Genomic DNA, 19,959 nt, shown 5'->3' with positions numbered 1-19,959 from the left:
CTGAGATAGTCTACCTATAGGTCACTGGAAAACAATGATTTTTCCCTTATTGATGAGACAGCAACAACAGCAAGAGTAGTAATATCCTGATAAGAATCTTTTTCATATCCATTAAGGAATAGAGTCATTACCAAAAAAAACAAAACAAAAAAAAGGTTTGATTTAAGGAATGACTATATACAGAATTTCCACAGATTTTTGTGGTTACAAGATATATACATCCGTAATAAAAATTGAAACATATCAGATATTCTAGGAATATCCTGTTATCTTCTGAACAAATTTAGTCCTCAATTTAAAGTACTGACTCTTGGGGCCAGTAGATGGTGTAGTGGTTATGTCACTGGATTCCCACATAGCCAACTGCAGTGTGCGTCTGGACCCATTGGCTTCAAAATCATGCTGGGCACGTGTGTGTGTGTGTGTGTGTGTGTGTGTGCTCAAGATCCTGGGAAGAGAATGGAGGAGAAAAAATTGCTGTGCTATACCGTCGGGGGCGGGGGGTGATTTTTTCTCACCTTCCCTCTCACTGTCCTCATCTTTTTCTCTGGTGAGCCCATGTAACCTAAGTTAGGTTAACCTAAGGCAAAAACTTCTAAAAAAAAGACCAAGCTTTGTTGAACAGGGTGAATTTTATGGAAAATTTCATATAAAATTAAAAATAAGGATGATATAGATAGAACAGTTTTTTGTTTGTTTGTTTGTTTTAATTTTTAGAATCAAGATGACATTATATGTCTCAGAATTAGAGAATGGGTTTTAAACTACCATCTCCACGACTAGCAACAGCACACCACCAACATCAGCTAACAAACATGTCAATTTCCTTGTTTGTATTCATGGCAGTTACTTTTTTTATTTTTAACTTTCACATTACCTTCTCTATTTTAATTTTGGGTTCTTAATATAAATTTTCAAAAGTTTAGTAGATAAAGTTTAGTATACAGAGAGAAAAGTGTACAAATCACAAATTTAGGGTGAAAATTTTTCAGAACTTATACACACCAGTAATATGGTAGTAGTGTATTACTTGAAACTCAAAAGCTCTTTTCTCCAGAACACCTCAGTCTCTCAACAAGTCACATCTAGTCCATGCCAGCCCACAATATCTCTTCTCCTTTCTCCTCTCTGGGTTTCAGGCATGCACACACATGCTCCTGGCATGAGTTTCAAGCCATGGGGTCTGGGACTCAAACCATGGTCAGCCGAATGAGAGTATAACACCTTAACCACCATGCCTTCTGCTGGCCCCTTTTCTAAAAAATTCTGGGACCAGATGGCACCTTGCTCTGCAAGGCTGACCCTTCTTGGAGGGTTTTAGGTTTGCAGTCTCCTTTAGGAGACCTCCCTAAAGGACACCAGGAGTGTGTGCGCCCATGGTCCAGGGACGGCCATGGCTGGCATGGATTGTAGTACTAAAGTCTGTTGGAGACACCAACTCTCTATCCCTGTCTTTCTGTCTCTTCTTCTCATGGAAGAAATATATAAATAAACTTAAAAGTACATTTTAAACATCTGAGTATCTGAGTTCTTTCACTTTTTGTTTATCTTCCTTTATGGAATTCAAGTCTGTTTTTGCTCTGTTGTATGATTATACCACAGTTTTACTTGTTTGTTCTAATGTTACTTGACATTGGGTTCTTCCTTTTCTTGACTTAGTTATTGATAGTGTTGCTATGAAATTTTTGTACATTTATATATATATATATGTTTCTGTTGGATATATTTGTCAGAATAAATTGCTGGCTTTTTGTTTATTCTTTTATAGTTTATATACTTTAGTTTTAGTACACCTTCAACTTCCCAAATGGTTACACCAGCTTAGTCTCCTGTGGCAGCACCTAATGGTTCCAGTTGCTCCTTATCCTCTCCAGCAAAGCTATTTGTCCTATTATTTTTAAATAACTCATTCTATTCTGATTGAGTAGAATTTCATTGTGTTGTTTTAAAAGAATGATTTATTTAATTCCATTTGTTATCATTTTTAAAAAAAGTTTTATCAGAGAGAGAGAGAGAAAGGGAAAGCAAGAAACCAAGCTTCTAGGTCTGGGACTTGAACCGTAGTCGCCAACATGGAAGTCCAGCTCCTTAACCACTGTACCAACTGGTGGACCCTCATTATACTTTTAATTTACATTCCCCTGAAGTCCAGTGAAGATAGTCACATCTTTGTATGTTTATTGAACATTTTTTTTTTAATTGAACATTTTGAATTTCTTTTAGTGTGTGTAAATATCGCTCAGTTTTTATTAAGTTGTCTGTGCTTATTTATTTTGAACAGTTTTTACAGTCACATAAAGCATTCATCTTCAGAGTTCTTGATTTTATTTCTATGTAAATAATTTCTCCTCATCTGTTGCTTTTGTTTTAACTGTGTTGATCATATTTTCTCATGAACACAGGAGATTCTTATTTTGTTTTTGTCATAGGGCACATGAGCTCACCAGAGACAGCCAGTGAGAAGGAAAGTGAGAAATCCCCTCCCCCGGGGAGATGGCCACACCACAGTCCCTTCTCCATTCTCATGTTGGGGTTTTAGGCATACACACACACAGGCCAATGTGTTTTTCAAGCCACTGGGATGAGACTTGAACCATACTCAGCCACTTGAGATCCAGCTCCCTCAACTACTAGTCTATGGGGCTTGTCTTGACGATTTTAAATTTATTATTTCTTTATGCTTTGAGTATTGTAGGCTTCATTTAAATTTTTTGCCTATTCCAAAGTAGTGCAGATAGTCATTTACATTTCTTCTAAACAACCTTGTTTCTTTATCTTCCATGTTTAGGTCTAAAATCCTTTTAACATTGATTTTCTATATAGTGTGAGGTTAGAGTTCTAATGAAATTTCTTCCATAAGAATATTCATTTGACCCAGAGCATTTATCAAAAATGTAATTTTTCCCCATTGATGTTCATTTATTAATGATGTTATATGTCCATTATAAGGCCTGATTTTTTTTCTGAAATTTCAGATTTCTTTCATCTGTCAATTTATCTATCCTTGTATCAGTGCTCCACTGTCTTGATTAATGTAAAGCATCTAAGGTTGCCATTGTTCTTAGTGAAAGTTGTCATATTTAATCTTGGCTCTTGGCATTTCACTATAAAGTTTAGAATCACTTTGTTAATTCCTACTAAAAAATGCCTTCTGATATTTTTGATTGGGTTTGTACTAAATCTAAAGATCAATTCAAGGAAAACTCGCAGCTTTGTAATATCAAATCTGCAAATAAATTTAGAGCTATATCCCTTTAATGATGTCTTCTATGGCTCTTCATTTGTGTCTGTGTGTTTATGTTGTGGCCTTGCTTATTTTTTGATAGTTTATTTCTATTTATTTGATATTTGATATTATATAAAGCAAGTTTTCAAATTTTCTAGTTATGCATTGCTCTTATATCTGAATATAGCTGATTTTTGTATATTGGTCTTATAATCATGTTCAGTTTTCTTATTATGTCTTATAACTTAACCTGTACATATTTTGTGTTTTCAACAGGTGAAACCATGCCTTAGGCAAATGCTATATTTCCTGTCTATAATCAATTCTATGATTGCATAATATATATTTTAGTATCACTTTTAGTATATTTTTATTCATTTAATTCATTAGAGTATATTAGAAAGAGATACAAACCATGAACAGATTCCCAAATAAAAACTTTAAAAATCCTTTATTACACTATCATAATCCAGTTATTTTTAGCTAAAATTTTTGATGATCTTTCCAGGCACTATAGATGGTTATGAATTTTATGTTCTAAAAGACATAATAATTTAAAAACTACTATCCTCATTTAATAATATGCCATGGATCTTTTTATATGACAACAAGCATCTTTTTGTATGTTTTAAAATTGCTGCTATATATTCTAATTACTGAATTTATATTATCTCCTATTGTTACTAGTGAACATAGTGTTTTTTTTTTTTTTTTAACTTTTTGTTATTACAAAGAGCATTTCTCAGAAGAGACTTGTTGGTGAGTCCATGCATGGCTGTTTATTTTCGGACACAATTTCCTCAAGTGGAATCCCTAGAAGAAGACTTTCTGGGTCCAAATGGCTTGTGGAGCTTGTTGACAAATTGTTTGATGTGTGACGTGTACTATCTAAATTCTCATTCTCACCAGAAGTACATTAAAGTTCCTGCTCATGGGACCAGCAGTTAGCGTAATGGCTATGTCGCTGGACTCCCATGTAGTCAACTGCGGTTCAAGTCCCAGATCCGGTGGCTTAAATTCATGCCAGGCACTTGTGCATGCACACCCAAGATCCCAAGAGGAGAATGGAAGAGAAGTGATTGCGGCATGGACAGCCCCCTTGGGGGGTGATTTTTCGCTTTCTGTCTCTCTGTCTGTCTCTCTCTTTCTATCAAGCGCACGCGCCCTATAGCAAAAACCTCTAAAAAGAGTAAAAAAAAAGGTTCCTGCTCATAAACACCCTAGCCTTTACACCTTTGTTACATGGAATGTTTTTTTCTCCATCAGTTAAAAAATAAAACCTACAACTGTTTATAAATAGTCTCATTAAAATGTTTCAGCTTTTTTGATTCAATCTACAGTAACGTTTTTGATCTTCCATTTCTTTTACTTTTCTCAAATTGGATAACTAATGCACTCCTCTGGGAGAGGCAAGCTGGAAGACTAAGTGATTTGTAAGTTGCTGCATTGGCACCTTTCCAGTTTTGTTTCCCTGCATTTGAGTGATCCTGTGATCTTTGGGAGGGTATAGTTCTTCAAAACTTTTAAAGATAATTACTGTTTGGGGGTCAGCAGGTGGCATACTGGTTAAAAGATCGGATTCCCATATGGCTGACCATGATTCAAGACCTGGACCTGGTGGCTTGAAAACCATGCTGGGCACGTGTGTACATGCTCAAAATCCAGGAGGAGAATGGAGGTGAAGGGACTGTGGCATAGCCATCCCCCTTAGGGGATGCTGATTTCTCACTTTCCCTCTCACTGTTTTTCTCTGTCTCTCACCTTTCTGGGGAGTGCATGTGCCCTGTGGCAAAAACCTTAATTTAAAAAAAAAAAAAGATATTTACTCTCGATTTTTGGTAGCTATACTGGGACTCATTATCCAATATTAGAATTATAGGCTTGTATAGAATGCCAAGTTCTTGTCTCTCATGACATGAATTGAACAGAACCATCACTTTTTTATCATCAAAAGATTTCTAAATGATACATGAGTGGTTCTAAGTTATCAATAAATGACCACTGTTGTTGTTAGTGGGAGCCTAAAAATCCTGAAATCTTATGATATTATTGTCAGGCTATCCTTTGGTCTTGTTTCCCATGTGATGTGCTATCTGAATTCTCATTCCCACCAGAAAAGTATACAAAACTTCCTGCTTGCAAACATCATAGCCTTTGTCAATCATATATTTCATTTTTTATAGATTGACAGTTATGTGTGACTTTCAGTGTATTTTAAAATTAATTCAGCTGGCAATTAATGGTAAGTGACAAATAGAACATATTAAGTTTTACGAATCGGTAAGACGTTGAAGGTTAGTTGGCCTAGTTACATTCCATTTGTTTTCTTTTCTTCACTCCTTTCCCAGGTTTCTGCCAGCGCAGAGATGTTTCTTTGTAATTTGCTATTAATATTTTCTCTCACTAGCTTCATCTCTAGGGGAAGAGGTAGTAGGAACCACCACAGTGTTGTTACTAATTTAGTTGAAGGTATGAAAACATTTCTGATCTTCTCCCTCCCCAAACACTGAACACCTTGGAAAATAATGTGATAGCCATTTACAATCCTCTTTGTACAGTTTAGATCCTTTGTGCGGTAGATTGAAGTAATTTTTTGTATGTTTATTTCTTTTTAAATACATCTTTCTACTCTTGCTATTCTTTACTAATGAAGTTCCCCTCTGCTTCTGTCTCCCACCTGCTAAACATAGTAGGTGTTTGCTGAGCTCATCAAAGGGTTATCTGTTGTACACAGTTCTGTATATTAGAAGTTACTAAATAATGGACCAGCATGTGGTGTAATGGCTATGTTGCTGGACTCCCATGCAGTCAACCACGGTTCGAGTTCTGGACTCAGTGACTTAAACTCACGCAGGGCTCATGTGCATGCATGCCCAGATCCTGAGAGGAGAATGGAGGGGGGTGATTTCTCGCTTTCTGTCTCTCTGTCTCTGTCTCTGTCTCTGTCTCTGTCTGTCTTTCTGGCGAGCACATGCACCCTATAGCAAAAACCCCTCCCCCCGCCAAAAAAAAAAAAAAGTAGTAGTAGTAACTAAATAATGTGCCCTGGCTTCTTAATCATCTCTGTTACTACCATTAGTGAGCGAATGCCTGTTTAGGCTTTAGGTTTATCATAAGAGAGCTGTGATAAAGTTCATTTATACTGATACTTGTTTTAAATGTGGTATGTTAGAATAAACTTTGAGAAATTGTACATTTTTGTATAATTTGCTCTAGGAAGTCATCAAGTAGTCAAAAGAAGTTATAATCTACATGTACTTCAAATACTGGACAAGGGTAATTTTTACTTAATTTGTGATAACAGACATCGAAGATGTCGTTTGCTAAACTTTTAATCTTTTTATATTTTGTTTGGTTTTTTTATTTATGTTTTATACATAAAATGAAAGAAAACTCTTAGCTTTTTCATACTGACCCCCATACCATTGGCAAGTCTCTTCTTTCATTATTTTTACTCTAGACTTTATGGTTCATGTTTATTTTGTGTGTTGAGTATTTGAAACTTTTTGAAAAGAAAAATGTGCTTCTTAGGCAATACTTTCATGGTAACTATAATGAAGCTGGACATAATTGCACATTTCCCGTTCACTGGAAATCAATAGCTTTCTAACATTATTAAAAGTTTTTCTCGTTCTTTTTCAACAGCAGCATTTTGTTAACCTTAATCAGAGCCTGACGTGCGTTTCTTCTAAATGGTGCTTGATGTGGTGTCCCTCTTCAGCTCTCTGTGGTTTCCTGTTTTTTTCATACATAGAGAAAAGCCTTTGGGGGTATTAAGTCTTGTATTTTTCTTCTTTTATGTTACATCAAACCTAAACTTTCTTAAGAATACAGCCTTGTATTATAAGCCTGCCCCCATTCTTCATTTATGCCTCTTTCCACAGACTCCGCTTCCAGAATCCCTCCAATTCTCACTGCATGTAAACTAGCACTTCCTAATATATTACTCCTCTGCATTTTTTTTTTTAGTTTATTTTATTTCTTTCTTTCATGAGAGAGAGAAGGAGGGAGAAGACAGAGAAAGAAAGATATTTTTGAAAGAGTCTCACAATGGTGTGGTCCTCTCCTTGCCAGCCATGAGTATGGACATGCACACGCATGCTTGGCTTGTTCAGGTCGACCCAAGATCTAAACCCAGGTCTCCCACATGGTTCCGGTATCATACAGTATACATGAGTGGTTCTAAGTTATCAATAAATGACCACTGTTGTTGTTAGTGGGAGCCTAAAAATCCTGAAATCTTATGATATTATTGTCAGGCTATCCTTTGGTCTTGTTTCCCATGTGATGTGCTATCTGAATTCTCATTCCCACCAGAAAAGTATACAAAACTTCCTGCTTGCAAACATCATAGCCTTTGTCAATCATATATTTCATTTTTTATAGATTGACAGTTATGTGTGACTTTCAGTGTATTTTAAAATTAATTCAGCTGGCAATTAATGGTAAGTGACAAATAGAACATATTAAGTTTTACGAATCGGTAAGACGTTGAAGGTTAGTTGGCCTAGTTACATTCCATTTGTTTTCTTTTCTTCACTCCTTTCCCAGGTTTCTGCCAGCGCAGAGATGTTTCTTTGTAATTTGCTATTAATATTTTCTCTCACTAGCTTCATCTCTAGGGGAAGAGGTAGTAGGAACCACCACAGTGTTGTTACTAATTTAGTTGAAGGTATGAAAACATTTCTGATCTTCTCCCTCCCCAAACACTGAACACCTTGGAAAATAATGTGATAGCCATTTACAATCCTCTTTGTACAGTTTAGATCCTTTGTGCGGTAGATTGAAGTAATTTTTTGTATGTTTATTTCTTTTTAAATACATCTTTCTACTCTTGCTATTCTTTACTAATGAAGTTCCCCTCTGCTTCTGTCTCCCACCTGCTAAACATAGTAGGTGTTTGCTGAGCTCATCAAAGGGTTATCTGTTGTACACAGTTCTGTATATTAGAAGTTACTAAATAATGGACCAGCATGTGGTGTAATGGCTATGTTGCTGGACTCCCATGCAGTCAACCACGGTTCGAGTTCTGGACTCAGTGACTTAAACTCACGCAGGGCTCATGTGCATGCATGCCCAGATCCTGAGAGGAGAATGGAGGGGGGTGATTTCTCGCTTTCTGTCTCTCTGTCTCTGTCTCTGTCTCTGTCTCTGTCTGTCTTTCTGGCGAGCACATGCACCCTATAGCAAAAACCCCTCCCCCCGCCAAAAAAAAAAAAAAGTAGTAGTAGTAACTAAATAATGTGCCCTGGCTTCTTAATCATCTCTGTTACTACCATTAGTGAGCGAATGCCTGTTTAGGCTTTAGGTTTATCATAAGAGAGCTGTGATAAAGTTCATTTATACTGATACTTGTTTTAAATGTGGTATGTTAGAATAAACTTTGAGAAATTGTACATTTTTGTATAATTTGCTCTAGGAAGTCATCAAGTAGTCAAAAGAAGTTATAATCTACATGTACTTCAAATACTGGACAAGGGTAATTTTTACTTAATTTGTGATAACAGACATCGAAGATGTCGTTTGCTAAACTTTTAATCTTTTTATATTTTGTTTGGTTTTTTTATTTATGTTTTATACATAAAATGAAAGAAAACTCTTAGCTTTTTCATACTGACCCCCATACCATTGGCAAGTCTCTTCTTTCATTATTTTTACTCTAGACTTTATGGTTCATGTTTATTTTGTGTGTTGAGTATTTGAAACTTTTTGAAAAGAAAAATGTGCTTCTTAGGCAATACTTTCATGGTAACTATAATGAAGCTGGACATAATTGCACATTTCCCGTTCACTGGAAATCAATAGCTTTCTAACATTATTAAAAGTTTTTCTTGTTCTTTTTCAACAGCAGCATTTTGTTAACCTTAATCAGAGCCTGACGTGCGTTTCTTCTAAATGGTGCTTGATGTGGTGTCCCTCTTCAGCTCTCTGTGGTTTCCTGTTTTTTTCATACATAGAGAAAAGCCTTTGGGGGTATTAAGTCTTGTATTTTTCTTCTTTTATGTTACATCAAACCTAAACTTTCTTAAGAATACAGCCTTGTATTATAAGCCTGCCCCCATTCTTCATTTATGCCTCTTTCCACAGACTCCGCTTCCAGAATCCCTCCAATTCTCACTGCATGTAAACTAGCACTTCCTAATATATTACTCCTCTGCATTTTTTTTTTTAGTTTATTTTATTTCTTTCTTTCATGAGAGAGAGAAGGAGGGAGAAGACAGAGAAAGAAAGATATTTTTGAAAGAGTCTCACAATGGTGTGGTCCTCTCCTTGCCAGCCATGAGTATGGACATGCACACGCATGCTTGGCTTGTTCAGGTCGACCCAAGATCTAAACCCAGGTCTCCCACATGGTTCCGGTATCATACAGTAGCTCCCTATTCCTGCCGGGCTCCCTCTGTATTTCTTAGCATTCCAGCTCTTATTTCTGCCCTGTAGTATTGTCGTTCAAAGACAGAGATAGTATCTTGTATTCCAGTGATTCTGTTTCCCAACAATGCCTTGCCTTAGCAATTAGATGTCGCAGATCAGTGGCTCTCAAAGTGTTGTTCCTAGACCAGTAGCGTCAGCATCAGCGTCACAGAACTGTCATTCTCACCCCACCCCAGTCCTACAGGATATCTTAGGTACACATCAGCACTCTGTGAACAACTTCCTCAGATGATTTGGATGCACACTGAAGTTCAACAACTACTGTTACTGATAATTATGAATGAATACCAGGTCATATCTTTATGGTGATGCTTCATTGAGAACATCAGTATCAGATGAAGCCAGGCAGATTTAATCTATTCTGCCTGAGTCTTGTATTTCTCAAGAGACACAATGGGGAAAGACAAAACAAAACACTAAGATTTAAATATTTGCGTGCTCTCTCTCTCTTTAGTAATATTTTTGCTATAGAGCATGTGCACTTGCCAGAGAGACAGAGACAGAGATAGAAAGCGAGAAATTACTCCACAGGGGGATAGCCACACTGCAGTCCCTTCCCCTCCATTCCCTTCTTGGGATCTTGGATACACATGCCCACATGCCTGGTGTGGTTTTAAGCCACCAGGTCCAGGACTAGAACTGAGGTTGACTACGTGGGACTGCCGTGATGTAGCCATTACGCCATCTGTGGGTCCCAATATTTGCTGTCTTATAAGAAGATGTATATAGCTCTTATGTAGTCTTTGTGAAACTGCAGTTTAAGATTTTTTTTAAAAAGAATGGTTTTGCGAGCCACAGGTGGCATAGTGATTAGGCTATGTGTCTGGGTCCCACATGGACAATGTGTGGTTTGAGTCCTGGACCTGAAGGCTTGAAAAAATCACACCAGCTGCATGTCTGCATGTATGCCTAAAATCCTGAGGGGAAAATGGAGGATAAAGGATTGTGGAATGGCCATTTGCCTGATGGGATTATGGGTCGCTTTCTCTCTCTCCCTGTCTCTCTTGGGCAAGTGCACACACCCTATAGTAAAGAAACATAAAAAAATAATGGTTTCTTTCTTCCATCTATTCAGGAGTAGACATAGACCATTCTGGAAGGAGGAAGCCTAACTAAGGAATAACCAATTTCTAATTTTCATGGTGGAAGGAGGATAGTGAATGTTGGAGCTGGTTAGGAAGAAAAGGCTGGGAGAGAGACTTTTCCTTGTGCACCATTCTTTGATCTTCTAAATCTTTGCAACATAAATATGTATTACCTATGAAATTTTTTGAATAATGATATTTAACAAAAGTAAGTAATGAATAAATATTGGATAAATTTATTTATTTGTGAGACAACCATTTTAGTCAGTTCAGAGAATTATGACTTCCCTTTGCATTAATAGGAAAGGCCATATTTTGATCCTTTTTATCAAGATGACATCAGAAATGTACTGGTGACTTCACCCAGTAATCTTCCTGACACAGTGGATAAGGATTATACTTTTTATGCAAAAAATAAAGCATTCCCACCATTAAATGACCCATCATCTTGCAGCTATTTTTTAAAAGAATTATTTATTTATTTAATTCCATTGGTTATTGTCATTTTTTACATTTTTCCAGAGAGAGACAGAGAGAAAAGGGGGAAAGCAAGCTGCCAGGTCTGGGACTTGAACCACAGTTGGGTTTGAGTATGACTCCAGCATCTGTAACCAACACCACCTACTAGTCCCATCTTGCAACTATTTTTGAAAAGTAGAGAATTGCATCTTGATTCCTTGGTAGAGAACCTTGTATATAGAAACTTAGAAGCCATGTCACATAGGACTTTGACATGTTGCCCTCTTTCAGATATAATTCTAAAATATCTTGACAGCCAAGAACTGTTTGGGAGAAAAGTTAAGGTTCTTGTCATATTCTTAGCAGAAGCAAACTAAGCAAGTTTGCAGAACCCATTACATGTGTTCTGAATTATGAACAATATTCTCAACTATTTGTCTTGTAATACATATACAGTTACATAAATTTTGGGATTGAAAAGTGCTTTTTCAATGGAAGATGTTTCTTCAGTGACACTTGATTTAATTACTGATTTTGTCTCCCTGTGCAGAACGATTGTACCATGGAAAGTATTCAGACAGTGCCTTCATGAGGTTCATCAGATTAGCTCTGGCCTGGAAGCAATGGCTCTGAAATCAACAATTGATTTAACTTGCAATGATTACATTTCAGTGTTTGAATTTGATATTTTTACTAGGCTATTCCAGGTAAGCTTTATACTTTTGTAATATATCTACCCTTTCTTTCCCACCCCCCCCATCTTCTCTTCTCTCTCTCCCTTTCTTTTTTCCATATATGTGTCTCTCTCTCTTCTCTCTCAAGCTTATGCACATATCCACAAAGATATGGAAAATAGCCTTCTTCTTGATAACCTGTCATTTTAATAGTGTAAGTGTTTAGTAATTGCTGTAAGTTTAGAGTCATTAGGCTTCTGTTTGGAGTATCAGGTGTCGTGAGCTTGATGGTTGCTATTCAGCTTTGAGAAGACTTATTTAAAGGTGCTTTGCTTTCAACTGACTATTAAGTTTCTCACTTTACTTTGCTGAAATTTTTTAGCCTATTATTTGATAGAATGCACTATTTACAGTTGGCATTTGCCAAAGTTACATCCCAACTTCTCCCTGTTTGCCTTCAGTATTTTGCAGGTGAAAAGGGAAATAAACTTAGAGACAAAGAAGAAACTACTCTGACCGGGGTGTACGGTGGTGTGGTGTGCTGTTGTACAAATCGCCCTGTCACTCCACGCTATGTAATGGGCATTTCTCCCTGTCACTAAGTACCCCTCATTAATATGATTTTAATTCGTCCATTCTCATATGCTGTTCCATCAGGACCGTATGTCAGTGTAGATTTAATGAAACTCTTTTTGAGGAAATGTAGTATTTTTATTTAAAGCTTTCTCAACATAAACAACTTTGAGGTGAACATTCCTCTTTTGTTTGTTTGTTTTGCTGATTGAACCTCTGCAGTTGTTTCCACACAGCTATTACAAAGCACGTCCATCATTTTGTTCCTTTGTAGTCTTAATGGAATTACCCTAAACATGAAGACTCGAAATCTGTGTTCTGGGTTTGACTCTGCCACTAAAATGTATATGAACTATGAGATTCAACTAAAGTAATTCAAAAGCCCTGCTTAAAATTTTTATGACTATAGTAATATACAATGCAGTAAGTAAGGTAAATTAATCAGAAACCAGTTTACTTTTATTCCAATATAATTTTATTATTATTATAATAATTATTATTATTACTATTATTTTTTTGCTATAGGGCACGTGCACTCGCCAGAAAGAGAGAAACAGAGAGACAAGAAGCAAGAAATCACCCCCCATGGGGGATGGCCACACTGCAATCCCTTCTCCTCCATTCTCCTGTCAGGATCTTGGGCACACATGCACGTGCCCGGCATGAGTTTAAGCCACTAGGTCTGGAACTTGAACCGCGGTTGACTACATGGGAGTCCAGAGACATAGCCATTACACTAACTGCTGGTCCCTAAAAAATAAGTTTTCTTCTGTTTGAAACATGCTTCCCACAAATGTTAGAGTAGAATATTGATTTCATGTTTTCCATCTTCTATGAAATTTATTTATCTGATTTATTACTGTGCTTGGCACTAGCCAGCAAGGATTGGGTGAAAGATTTATGTAAGGAAACAATATTACATGGTATTAATGTCTAATTTGTGAAAGAAGTCATTAATGGAAGACAGATTAGCTCCTGTCAACAATCCATACACTATACATTTTATTTTATTATGGTTTCAAAATCACAATTCTACCTTGCTGTATGGGATAAAAAATTAGATAAATTACTATAGAAAGTGTTATTTTTCTCATTTAACCTGTATAGTGGTTTCATGATTATTCTCTTGGTATACATAGGTTGTCAGTTTATGGTTCTGTAAAGATTTTTTTTTAGGGGGGACCAGAAGATGGCATAATGGTTATGTCACTGGATTCCCACGAAGTCGACCATGGTTATGTCCCAGACTTGGTAGCTTAAAACTGATACCAGGTGCATGCATGCCCAAGATCCTGAGAGGAGTATGGGGAAGGGATTGCAGTGTAGCCATCTCCTCTGGGGGTGATTTCTCACTTTCTGTCACTCTCTCTGTCTCTCCAGTGAGCATGCATGCCCTATAGCATAAACCTTGCTCTCTTAAGAAAAATAAAAAAGATTTTTTTCTTTTTTAAGTTGAGAAAGAAAAGGGGAGAGATAGTCGAGAGGGAATAAGCAGGATGGAAAGACGTGTTTTTCATAGTTCCCTGCCATGCCACAATCCTGTTGCCACAGCTCCCCAGGTGGCTAGGATTACAGACATGCTCTACCATATGCTGCCTCCTTCAGGTTGGGGCAAGAATAGAGTCTGTGCCTTCCACACCGCTCCAGCCTTGAACAGCACTGCCCTACTGCCTGAGACACCATGACTGGACCTGGTCTATCCAAGATTACAGATACATTTCAGAAAAGAATTGTGTTCCCCAATACTAATCATTTATAATGGAACCTCTCATTTCTTTGGAGGTTTCTGATCATTTCGCAGAATTAATGTATTTAACAAAATACACGGCATTCTCAGTATTGCTTCTTCACCTTGTGCGGGAAAAGAACAACAGTAACTTTCATGCATTAAACCTAACTGCTTTCTCTAGAAAGTGTGTATTTTTTGTGGGGAGCTTGGATGGCTTTTTAGTGTGGATACTAAATGCTAGAATGCCTCAGAGTAATATATTAAAGGTATGAGGGCAATTTAATGTTGGTTAAACGCTTACCCAAACTGCTACTTAATATGTGCACATATTTTCTTATAAGCTGTTTCACTTTAAAACAGTCCAAGTATCCTTAATACTTAACAGTGTATATTTCTTGTTGATGTCCACTGGATTGAGAGAGGAAAGGGAACTTTTTCAGTCGAGCTATTGCGAAAGTTTCAGATGACGAAACCAAAATCCTACCTGGGCCAAAGAATGCCTAATCTCTTAAAATACAATTACAAAAGTAGCAAACAACTCCTGTGAATCCCATGTATTTCTGAGATTTTTCACATCTTTTGTTTTCTATAGTCATTATTTAAATGATTTGCTTATAGCCAGACTGGCCCTTAAAATATGATAAATTGGTTTTGAGCTTGAAGATATTTTTACTTTGGTTGATCTTTTGTTTTTACAAAACTTCAAAATTTGAATTTAAAAGTATGTTGGTTGATTGAAGTCTTATGTGATATATTCTATATGAAAAGCATAGGTTTTGTTAATATTGTAAGTTCACAAGCCTGTATTCTACTGCAGTAGGATATTGATGGTTAATTGGCAGTGTATTCTTCTCACTATAAATTATTGAGAGTACAGTATTTAGCCAAGTGGATTTGAAAGTGAGTAAGGTCAACTTGTAGGGTTTGGAGTCTAAAGTAGAAAAGTTAGCATAACGCTTTGAAAGACTCAGTAGGGGCCAGAAGATAAAGATGAGAATTGATTAGAGAATGAAAAAAGACAGCAAGCATTTTTTTTTTTTTCTCTTAACTCTATTTTTATATTCAGGCAGAACTCAAACAGAAATCAGGGAGTCATCGGAATGTTACCTTTCTTGTTTACTCTTCTTCCCTCCTTTCTTCTTTCTCCTTTCCTTTCTCCTCTTAGGTGAGATGCTAGTTTGGCAAGTGCTACCGTCTTGGAATGGAAATATAAGGATTTTGCTTTTCTCTTCCCCTTTTGGGACTGTTGTTCCCCTTCTACTTCCATTCTCCCCATGACTAGAGAAGACTGGGTTGTTCAGACATGGGGTACTAATTTGAGGGGTGACAAGATAAGGAAAGAGTATTTAGGGGGAAGGTTTTAGCATATGCAATAGGGAGGGAAATGAAAGAGGAGAAAGTCACCTGTTGTAGCCAAGAATCATGGAGAATATCTAGACTGCCCATGTCCATCTTCCAGCATGAAGTTGCAAGTCAGAATTGGCACTTCTTGGGAGAATGGAGGGACTTAAAACCCTCCAAATAATTTTAGCTTTGTATGTATAAAAAACGTCCTTTCATTGAAAAACCAGTATACCAAAACAATTCTTACTCTACAAAGCACTTTATTTGCCTTCTTTAGGCCATTAGTTGGCAAGATATTTTTAAAAGGAAAAAAATCACTACCACGTGTTTCTGACTGTTTTGAGTGGGTTGCATTCAGAAGAAAAACAGTACACAGACTCTTTCTATTACATAAATATTTTTGCAATTACAAGCTGGCCCTCTGGATTATGTACTAAGAAATGTTACTAAATACTGCAGCAATTGATCTAAACTCCACTTTCATTTTTGTCCCCACTTGTATTTTGATATGTGTATTGGTTCTTTATAAAGTTCAGCATACCTATAAAAAAAAAAAAAGAAACCCAGCTCCTCCATTGTTTTCTGCAGACTTAAATGGAAGTGAGTCAAATATTTGTCTGATATTCTTTCCATCTTATCCTTTGTAGCTGAGGGAACAAAATAAAATACAGCAAAAACTGGTGTCCAGAATAGCAGTTAGTACTCGATTTCTTTTTTAATGTGTGTTGATATTCTTCGAAATATTATTTTATGCAATTTTTAGTCATGCCTTAAGAAGAAAATGAAAAACATAATTTTTTTTTTAACTATGTGAACCGAACCAGAACTCCTTTTCTCCCAATTAGACATTTTAGTGCGATGAGGGAAATATCAGGAATTTTTTTCTTGTTGTGTCAATAAAGAAACTCTAATACTGAATCATTCTTTCCCTTGTTAGCCTCCTCTCAAGGGGTATGAGCCTTGAGGAAATCTACCTTGTAAATTTTGAAGTTGCTTAATAATAATGAAGAACAAGCCTCAAAACAAACAAAAGCAGGAATTCTCTGTAATAATCATGTCCAGGATAGCTATTTCAACAGCATTTCTTGGCAATATAAAGCACCTTTTTCTCTTTCTTTTCTGTAGAAGATTTGAGTTAACAATTTGGCACTTTGCTTGGAGTATGCCGCCAATTCCTTGGACTAAATGTAGCTTTAGCCTTAAAAATATTGTGCAGATGATTCATCCACACCCTCAAGCAAAGTCGTCTGTCACTGACTGCCTTTTTTCTCTTGCCATGGTAACTGCAGGGACAACTAATCAGATTAAAGAAAGAATGATGCATTGATACAGACCAAGTATTTACATGAAAGAGTTTGACACAATTCGCTTTTAAGTACTAACCCTTGACTGAGTTTGCAGTTGTGAGGGGATAAGCCAAATGTGAGCATGGTAGCCCTTTCCCTGGAAGAAACATTAGCCTTTTAGTCACCTCATTATTCAGAGGAGCTCTTCAACGACGATTTTACCTGTCCGGTGACTATGTATTTGACAATGCCCGTAGGTCTCGGTATGTTTCTTGCCCCTTTTAGCTTATGGTTAGCAGGGAACCTTTGCCAAACACTTATACTCTATGATATGGTTGCTTATTTTATAAAATGAGGCACCCAAAGGTCTACAAGTAAACATGACAGGCACACGGGTTGATGAGTAAGGTAAAAGAGGTAACAGTTTATTAGTTGGGATCTGAGAAGGGTTGATTGAGAAAATAACTTATGAAAAGAGATTTTTATGTATATTTAGGGGAAGAACGTTCAGGTAAATGAATCAGGAAATATTAACGATTTTAAAGTAGGAAAGGATTTTTGTGTCCCAGCAATAACAAAATGGTCATCATGTCTGGAGAAGAGGCAGCAAATGGGAACTTCAGCAGGTGAGGACAGAAAGGAAACCAGGCATCAAACTCTCAGAGGCCTGGTGGTAGTAGTCAAGTCCTTGTCGGCCATTTTTAAGGACTTGGACTCAAAGTTAGAGTATTTCGAATTAAATAGTTATGTAGTTTATGTTCCAAGATTAACTCAAATGCTTTATTGAGAATAAGCTCTTAGGATTGTGGAGTTTTCCTTTCTGTTTTCTGTATTCTGTTTCTCAGAAAACTGTTTTCTGTCTGATTATATTTCCCCAGAGGTGGAGAAAAGAAGCTATTATTGCATGTTTGCTCTTAGCTAACAAAGGTTGACCTAAGCTGCATAAGTTCATTTTAAAATATCCAGAAGGATTTCATTAAGTGCATTGAAATGATGGGTTGGTGTACAATCAGCAGTTGATATTCTCTGGGTAATGGCTTTTAATTTATTTGTATTTTTAGCCTTGGGGTTCTATATTACGAAATTGGAATTTTTTAGCTGTAACACATCCTGGCTACATGGCATTTCTCACATACGATGAAGTGAAAGCTCGGCTACAGAAGTATAGCACCAAACCTGGAAGGTGAGAGCTTTTCAGCAGTTAATATTATTTACCTACATGTGAAAAATCCTTTATGGTTCATTCCTAAGAAAATATATTAAAGGCAAGGGTGTGTGAATGAAAAGCTAGTAAACCAAAACTATGCTTCTTCATTGAATCCTTTAACTTGATATGTTGGGCTTATTCTGAAATTTAGTGTTCATAAAGTGAAAGAAAATGTTCTACTATGTAATTTGATGAAGTTAGAGATTCATTAATCCACAGAGTTCTGCTTTTCAAATTGGAATGTGTATAAACATACTGACAGTGTTCATAGTACTTGTGTTTGTATGCAAAATTGTATTGGTAGGTTTAAGTATTTGAATATTGTACTAAAGACAAAATAAATGGATGCATTTTATGTCCTATTTTTAACTAGGCTCTATGATAAATACATATATGTACCTATAAATGTGTATAACTATATATATAAGCACATGATAAATACATATATGTGCATAAATATTATATAAACCCATTTTTACAATTCAAGCCAATTTTATGTCCTTAAATTTTTTTTCCTATAATACCTCATGTTTCCTTATAGGATAAGAATTATATACTGAAAAAAAAATGTAATGTCCTAGGAAGAGTGAGTGGGATAGTGGTTACTTTTCAGATGATAATAGTGAGAGTCACAGAGATTCAACTACTCTGTCTTTCACCAAAAAAATCATACTTTATTAGTGGCAAATCTGGGATTGGAATACCTGCTACTTCCTCGGCTCAATGCACCTTCCTCTCTAACCCATCTAGAACTGCATTAGACACCTGGTAGGCACTGTCCGCTGTAGCAGGCCGTGTGCTGAGTACAGCTGTAGTAACTCTGGAGCTCTGTCTCAGAGTCTCACCATGTAGTGAGAGAGAATACTATCATTTCAATGCCCAGTGGTGCACATATTTTCATATAGAAGCCATTTTGTTTCAGAAATAAGTTAGACTTTTTAAAAAAAGTCTACCACCCTGTCAACATGCGCAAATTCACGTGGCTATGTTACACATGCCATTGAAGAGAACAAGCTGCTAAAACTGAAGCAAAAATTCACTGTATGAGCTTGGGGAGAGGATGCTACAGTAAAAGGGTCAGCCACAAATGATATCAAAATGTGCAAATGAAATGCCATAGGGAAAAAATGCATGAGAGAAAGAAATGTCCTAACGATGCCAGATGTGGTTCTCGTTAGTACAGTTACCTTATAGCTAGGGGAATTGCTTGAAACGCCTCTGTAATCAGTGTGGGGAATGCTTTCTAAAACAATGCTAAGGCCAGAGAAAAGAACATTAGTTAAAAATTGAACAATTTCACAAGTATACTTATCCACTCAGTGTATAACTATGTATGTATTTGCTTTAAAAATTGCCTACAATGTCGTTTGTATTAGCTTGTCGGGAAGGCCATGACACATTTTTTCAAAGAAGCAATTATTTCTATGCAATAATTATTTTTTTTCATTTTAATGTCATACTCTGCAAGTTCTAAGATCAATAGTACACATAGATCTTTAAGATTTTTATTTAATGTTGGACTCCTTATTTGAAAGAATTTTATCACACTAATTTCTTATGGTAAAGATGGAATATTGATCTTCCAAATTATAATGTATAGTGACTTTCTGTCTTTTCAGCACCTCTCATTTGCATCACAGTCATAAGTGTGCATGGGATTATTTTACCTAGGTTCTGGCTATGGATACCAGTAATTGACAGGTTGATTTCTTATTTACAGACTCCTTAAAGCAATAGGTTTCTAGATTTCCTTAAAAATCCTTTCCAGGGAGGCCAGCAGGCTGCATGGTGGTTGAGGTGCTGGACTTCCACATGGCCAACTGCCGTTCAAGTTGAGAACCTGGCATCTTGCTTTCTTACTTTCCCTGTCTGTCTCTGTCTCTTTCTGGTGCCCCATAACAAATTTAATAATAATAATAATAATAATAATAATAATAATAATAA

General features: G+C 36.5%; 1 protein-coding gene across 4 annotated transcripts in view; it reads left to right on the top strand.

Moving 5' to 3' along the window:
* CBLB (Cbl proto-oncogene B) overlaps nucleotides 1-19,959 on the top strand; it is a 238,663-nt gene that overhangs the window by 117,103 nt on the left and 101,601 nt on the right. For all 4 annotated transcript variants that reach the window (XM_006146266.3, XM_006146263.3, XM_006146264.3 and 1 more), the window contains exons 5-6: nucleotides 11,753-11,909; nucleotides 17,870-17,991. In XM_006146266.3, coding sequence (XP_006146328.1) covers nucleotides 11,753-11,909; nucleotides 17,870-17,991 — 279 coding nt within the window. The remainder of the gene's footprint in view (nucleotides 1-11,752; nucleotides 11,910-17,869; nucleotides 17,992-19,959) is intronic.

Source organism: Tupaia chinensis, unplaced genomic scaffold (assembly GCF_000334495.1).
Source record: "Tupaia chinensis unplaced genomic scaffold, TupChi_1.0 Scaffold000174_1, whole genome shotgun sequence".
NCBI lineage: Eukaryota > Metazoa > Chordata > Mammalia > Scandentia > Tupaiidae > Tupaia > Tupaia belangeri.
This window is presented reverse-complemented; position numbering and strand designations above follow the sequence as displayed.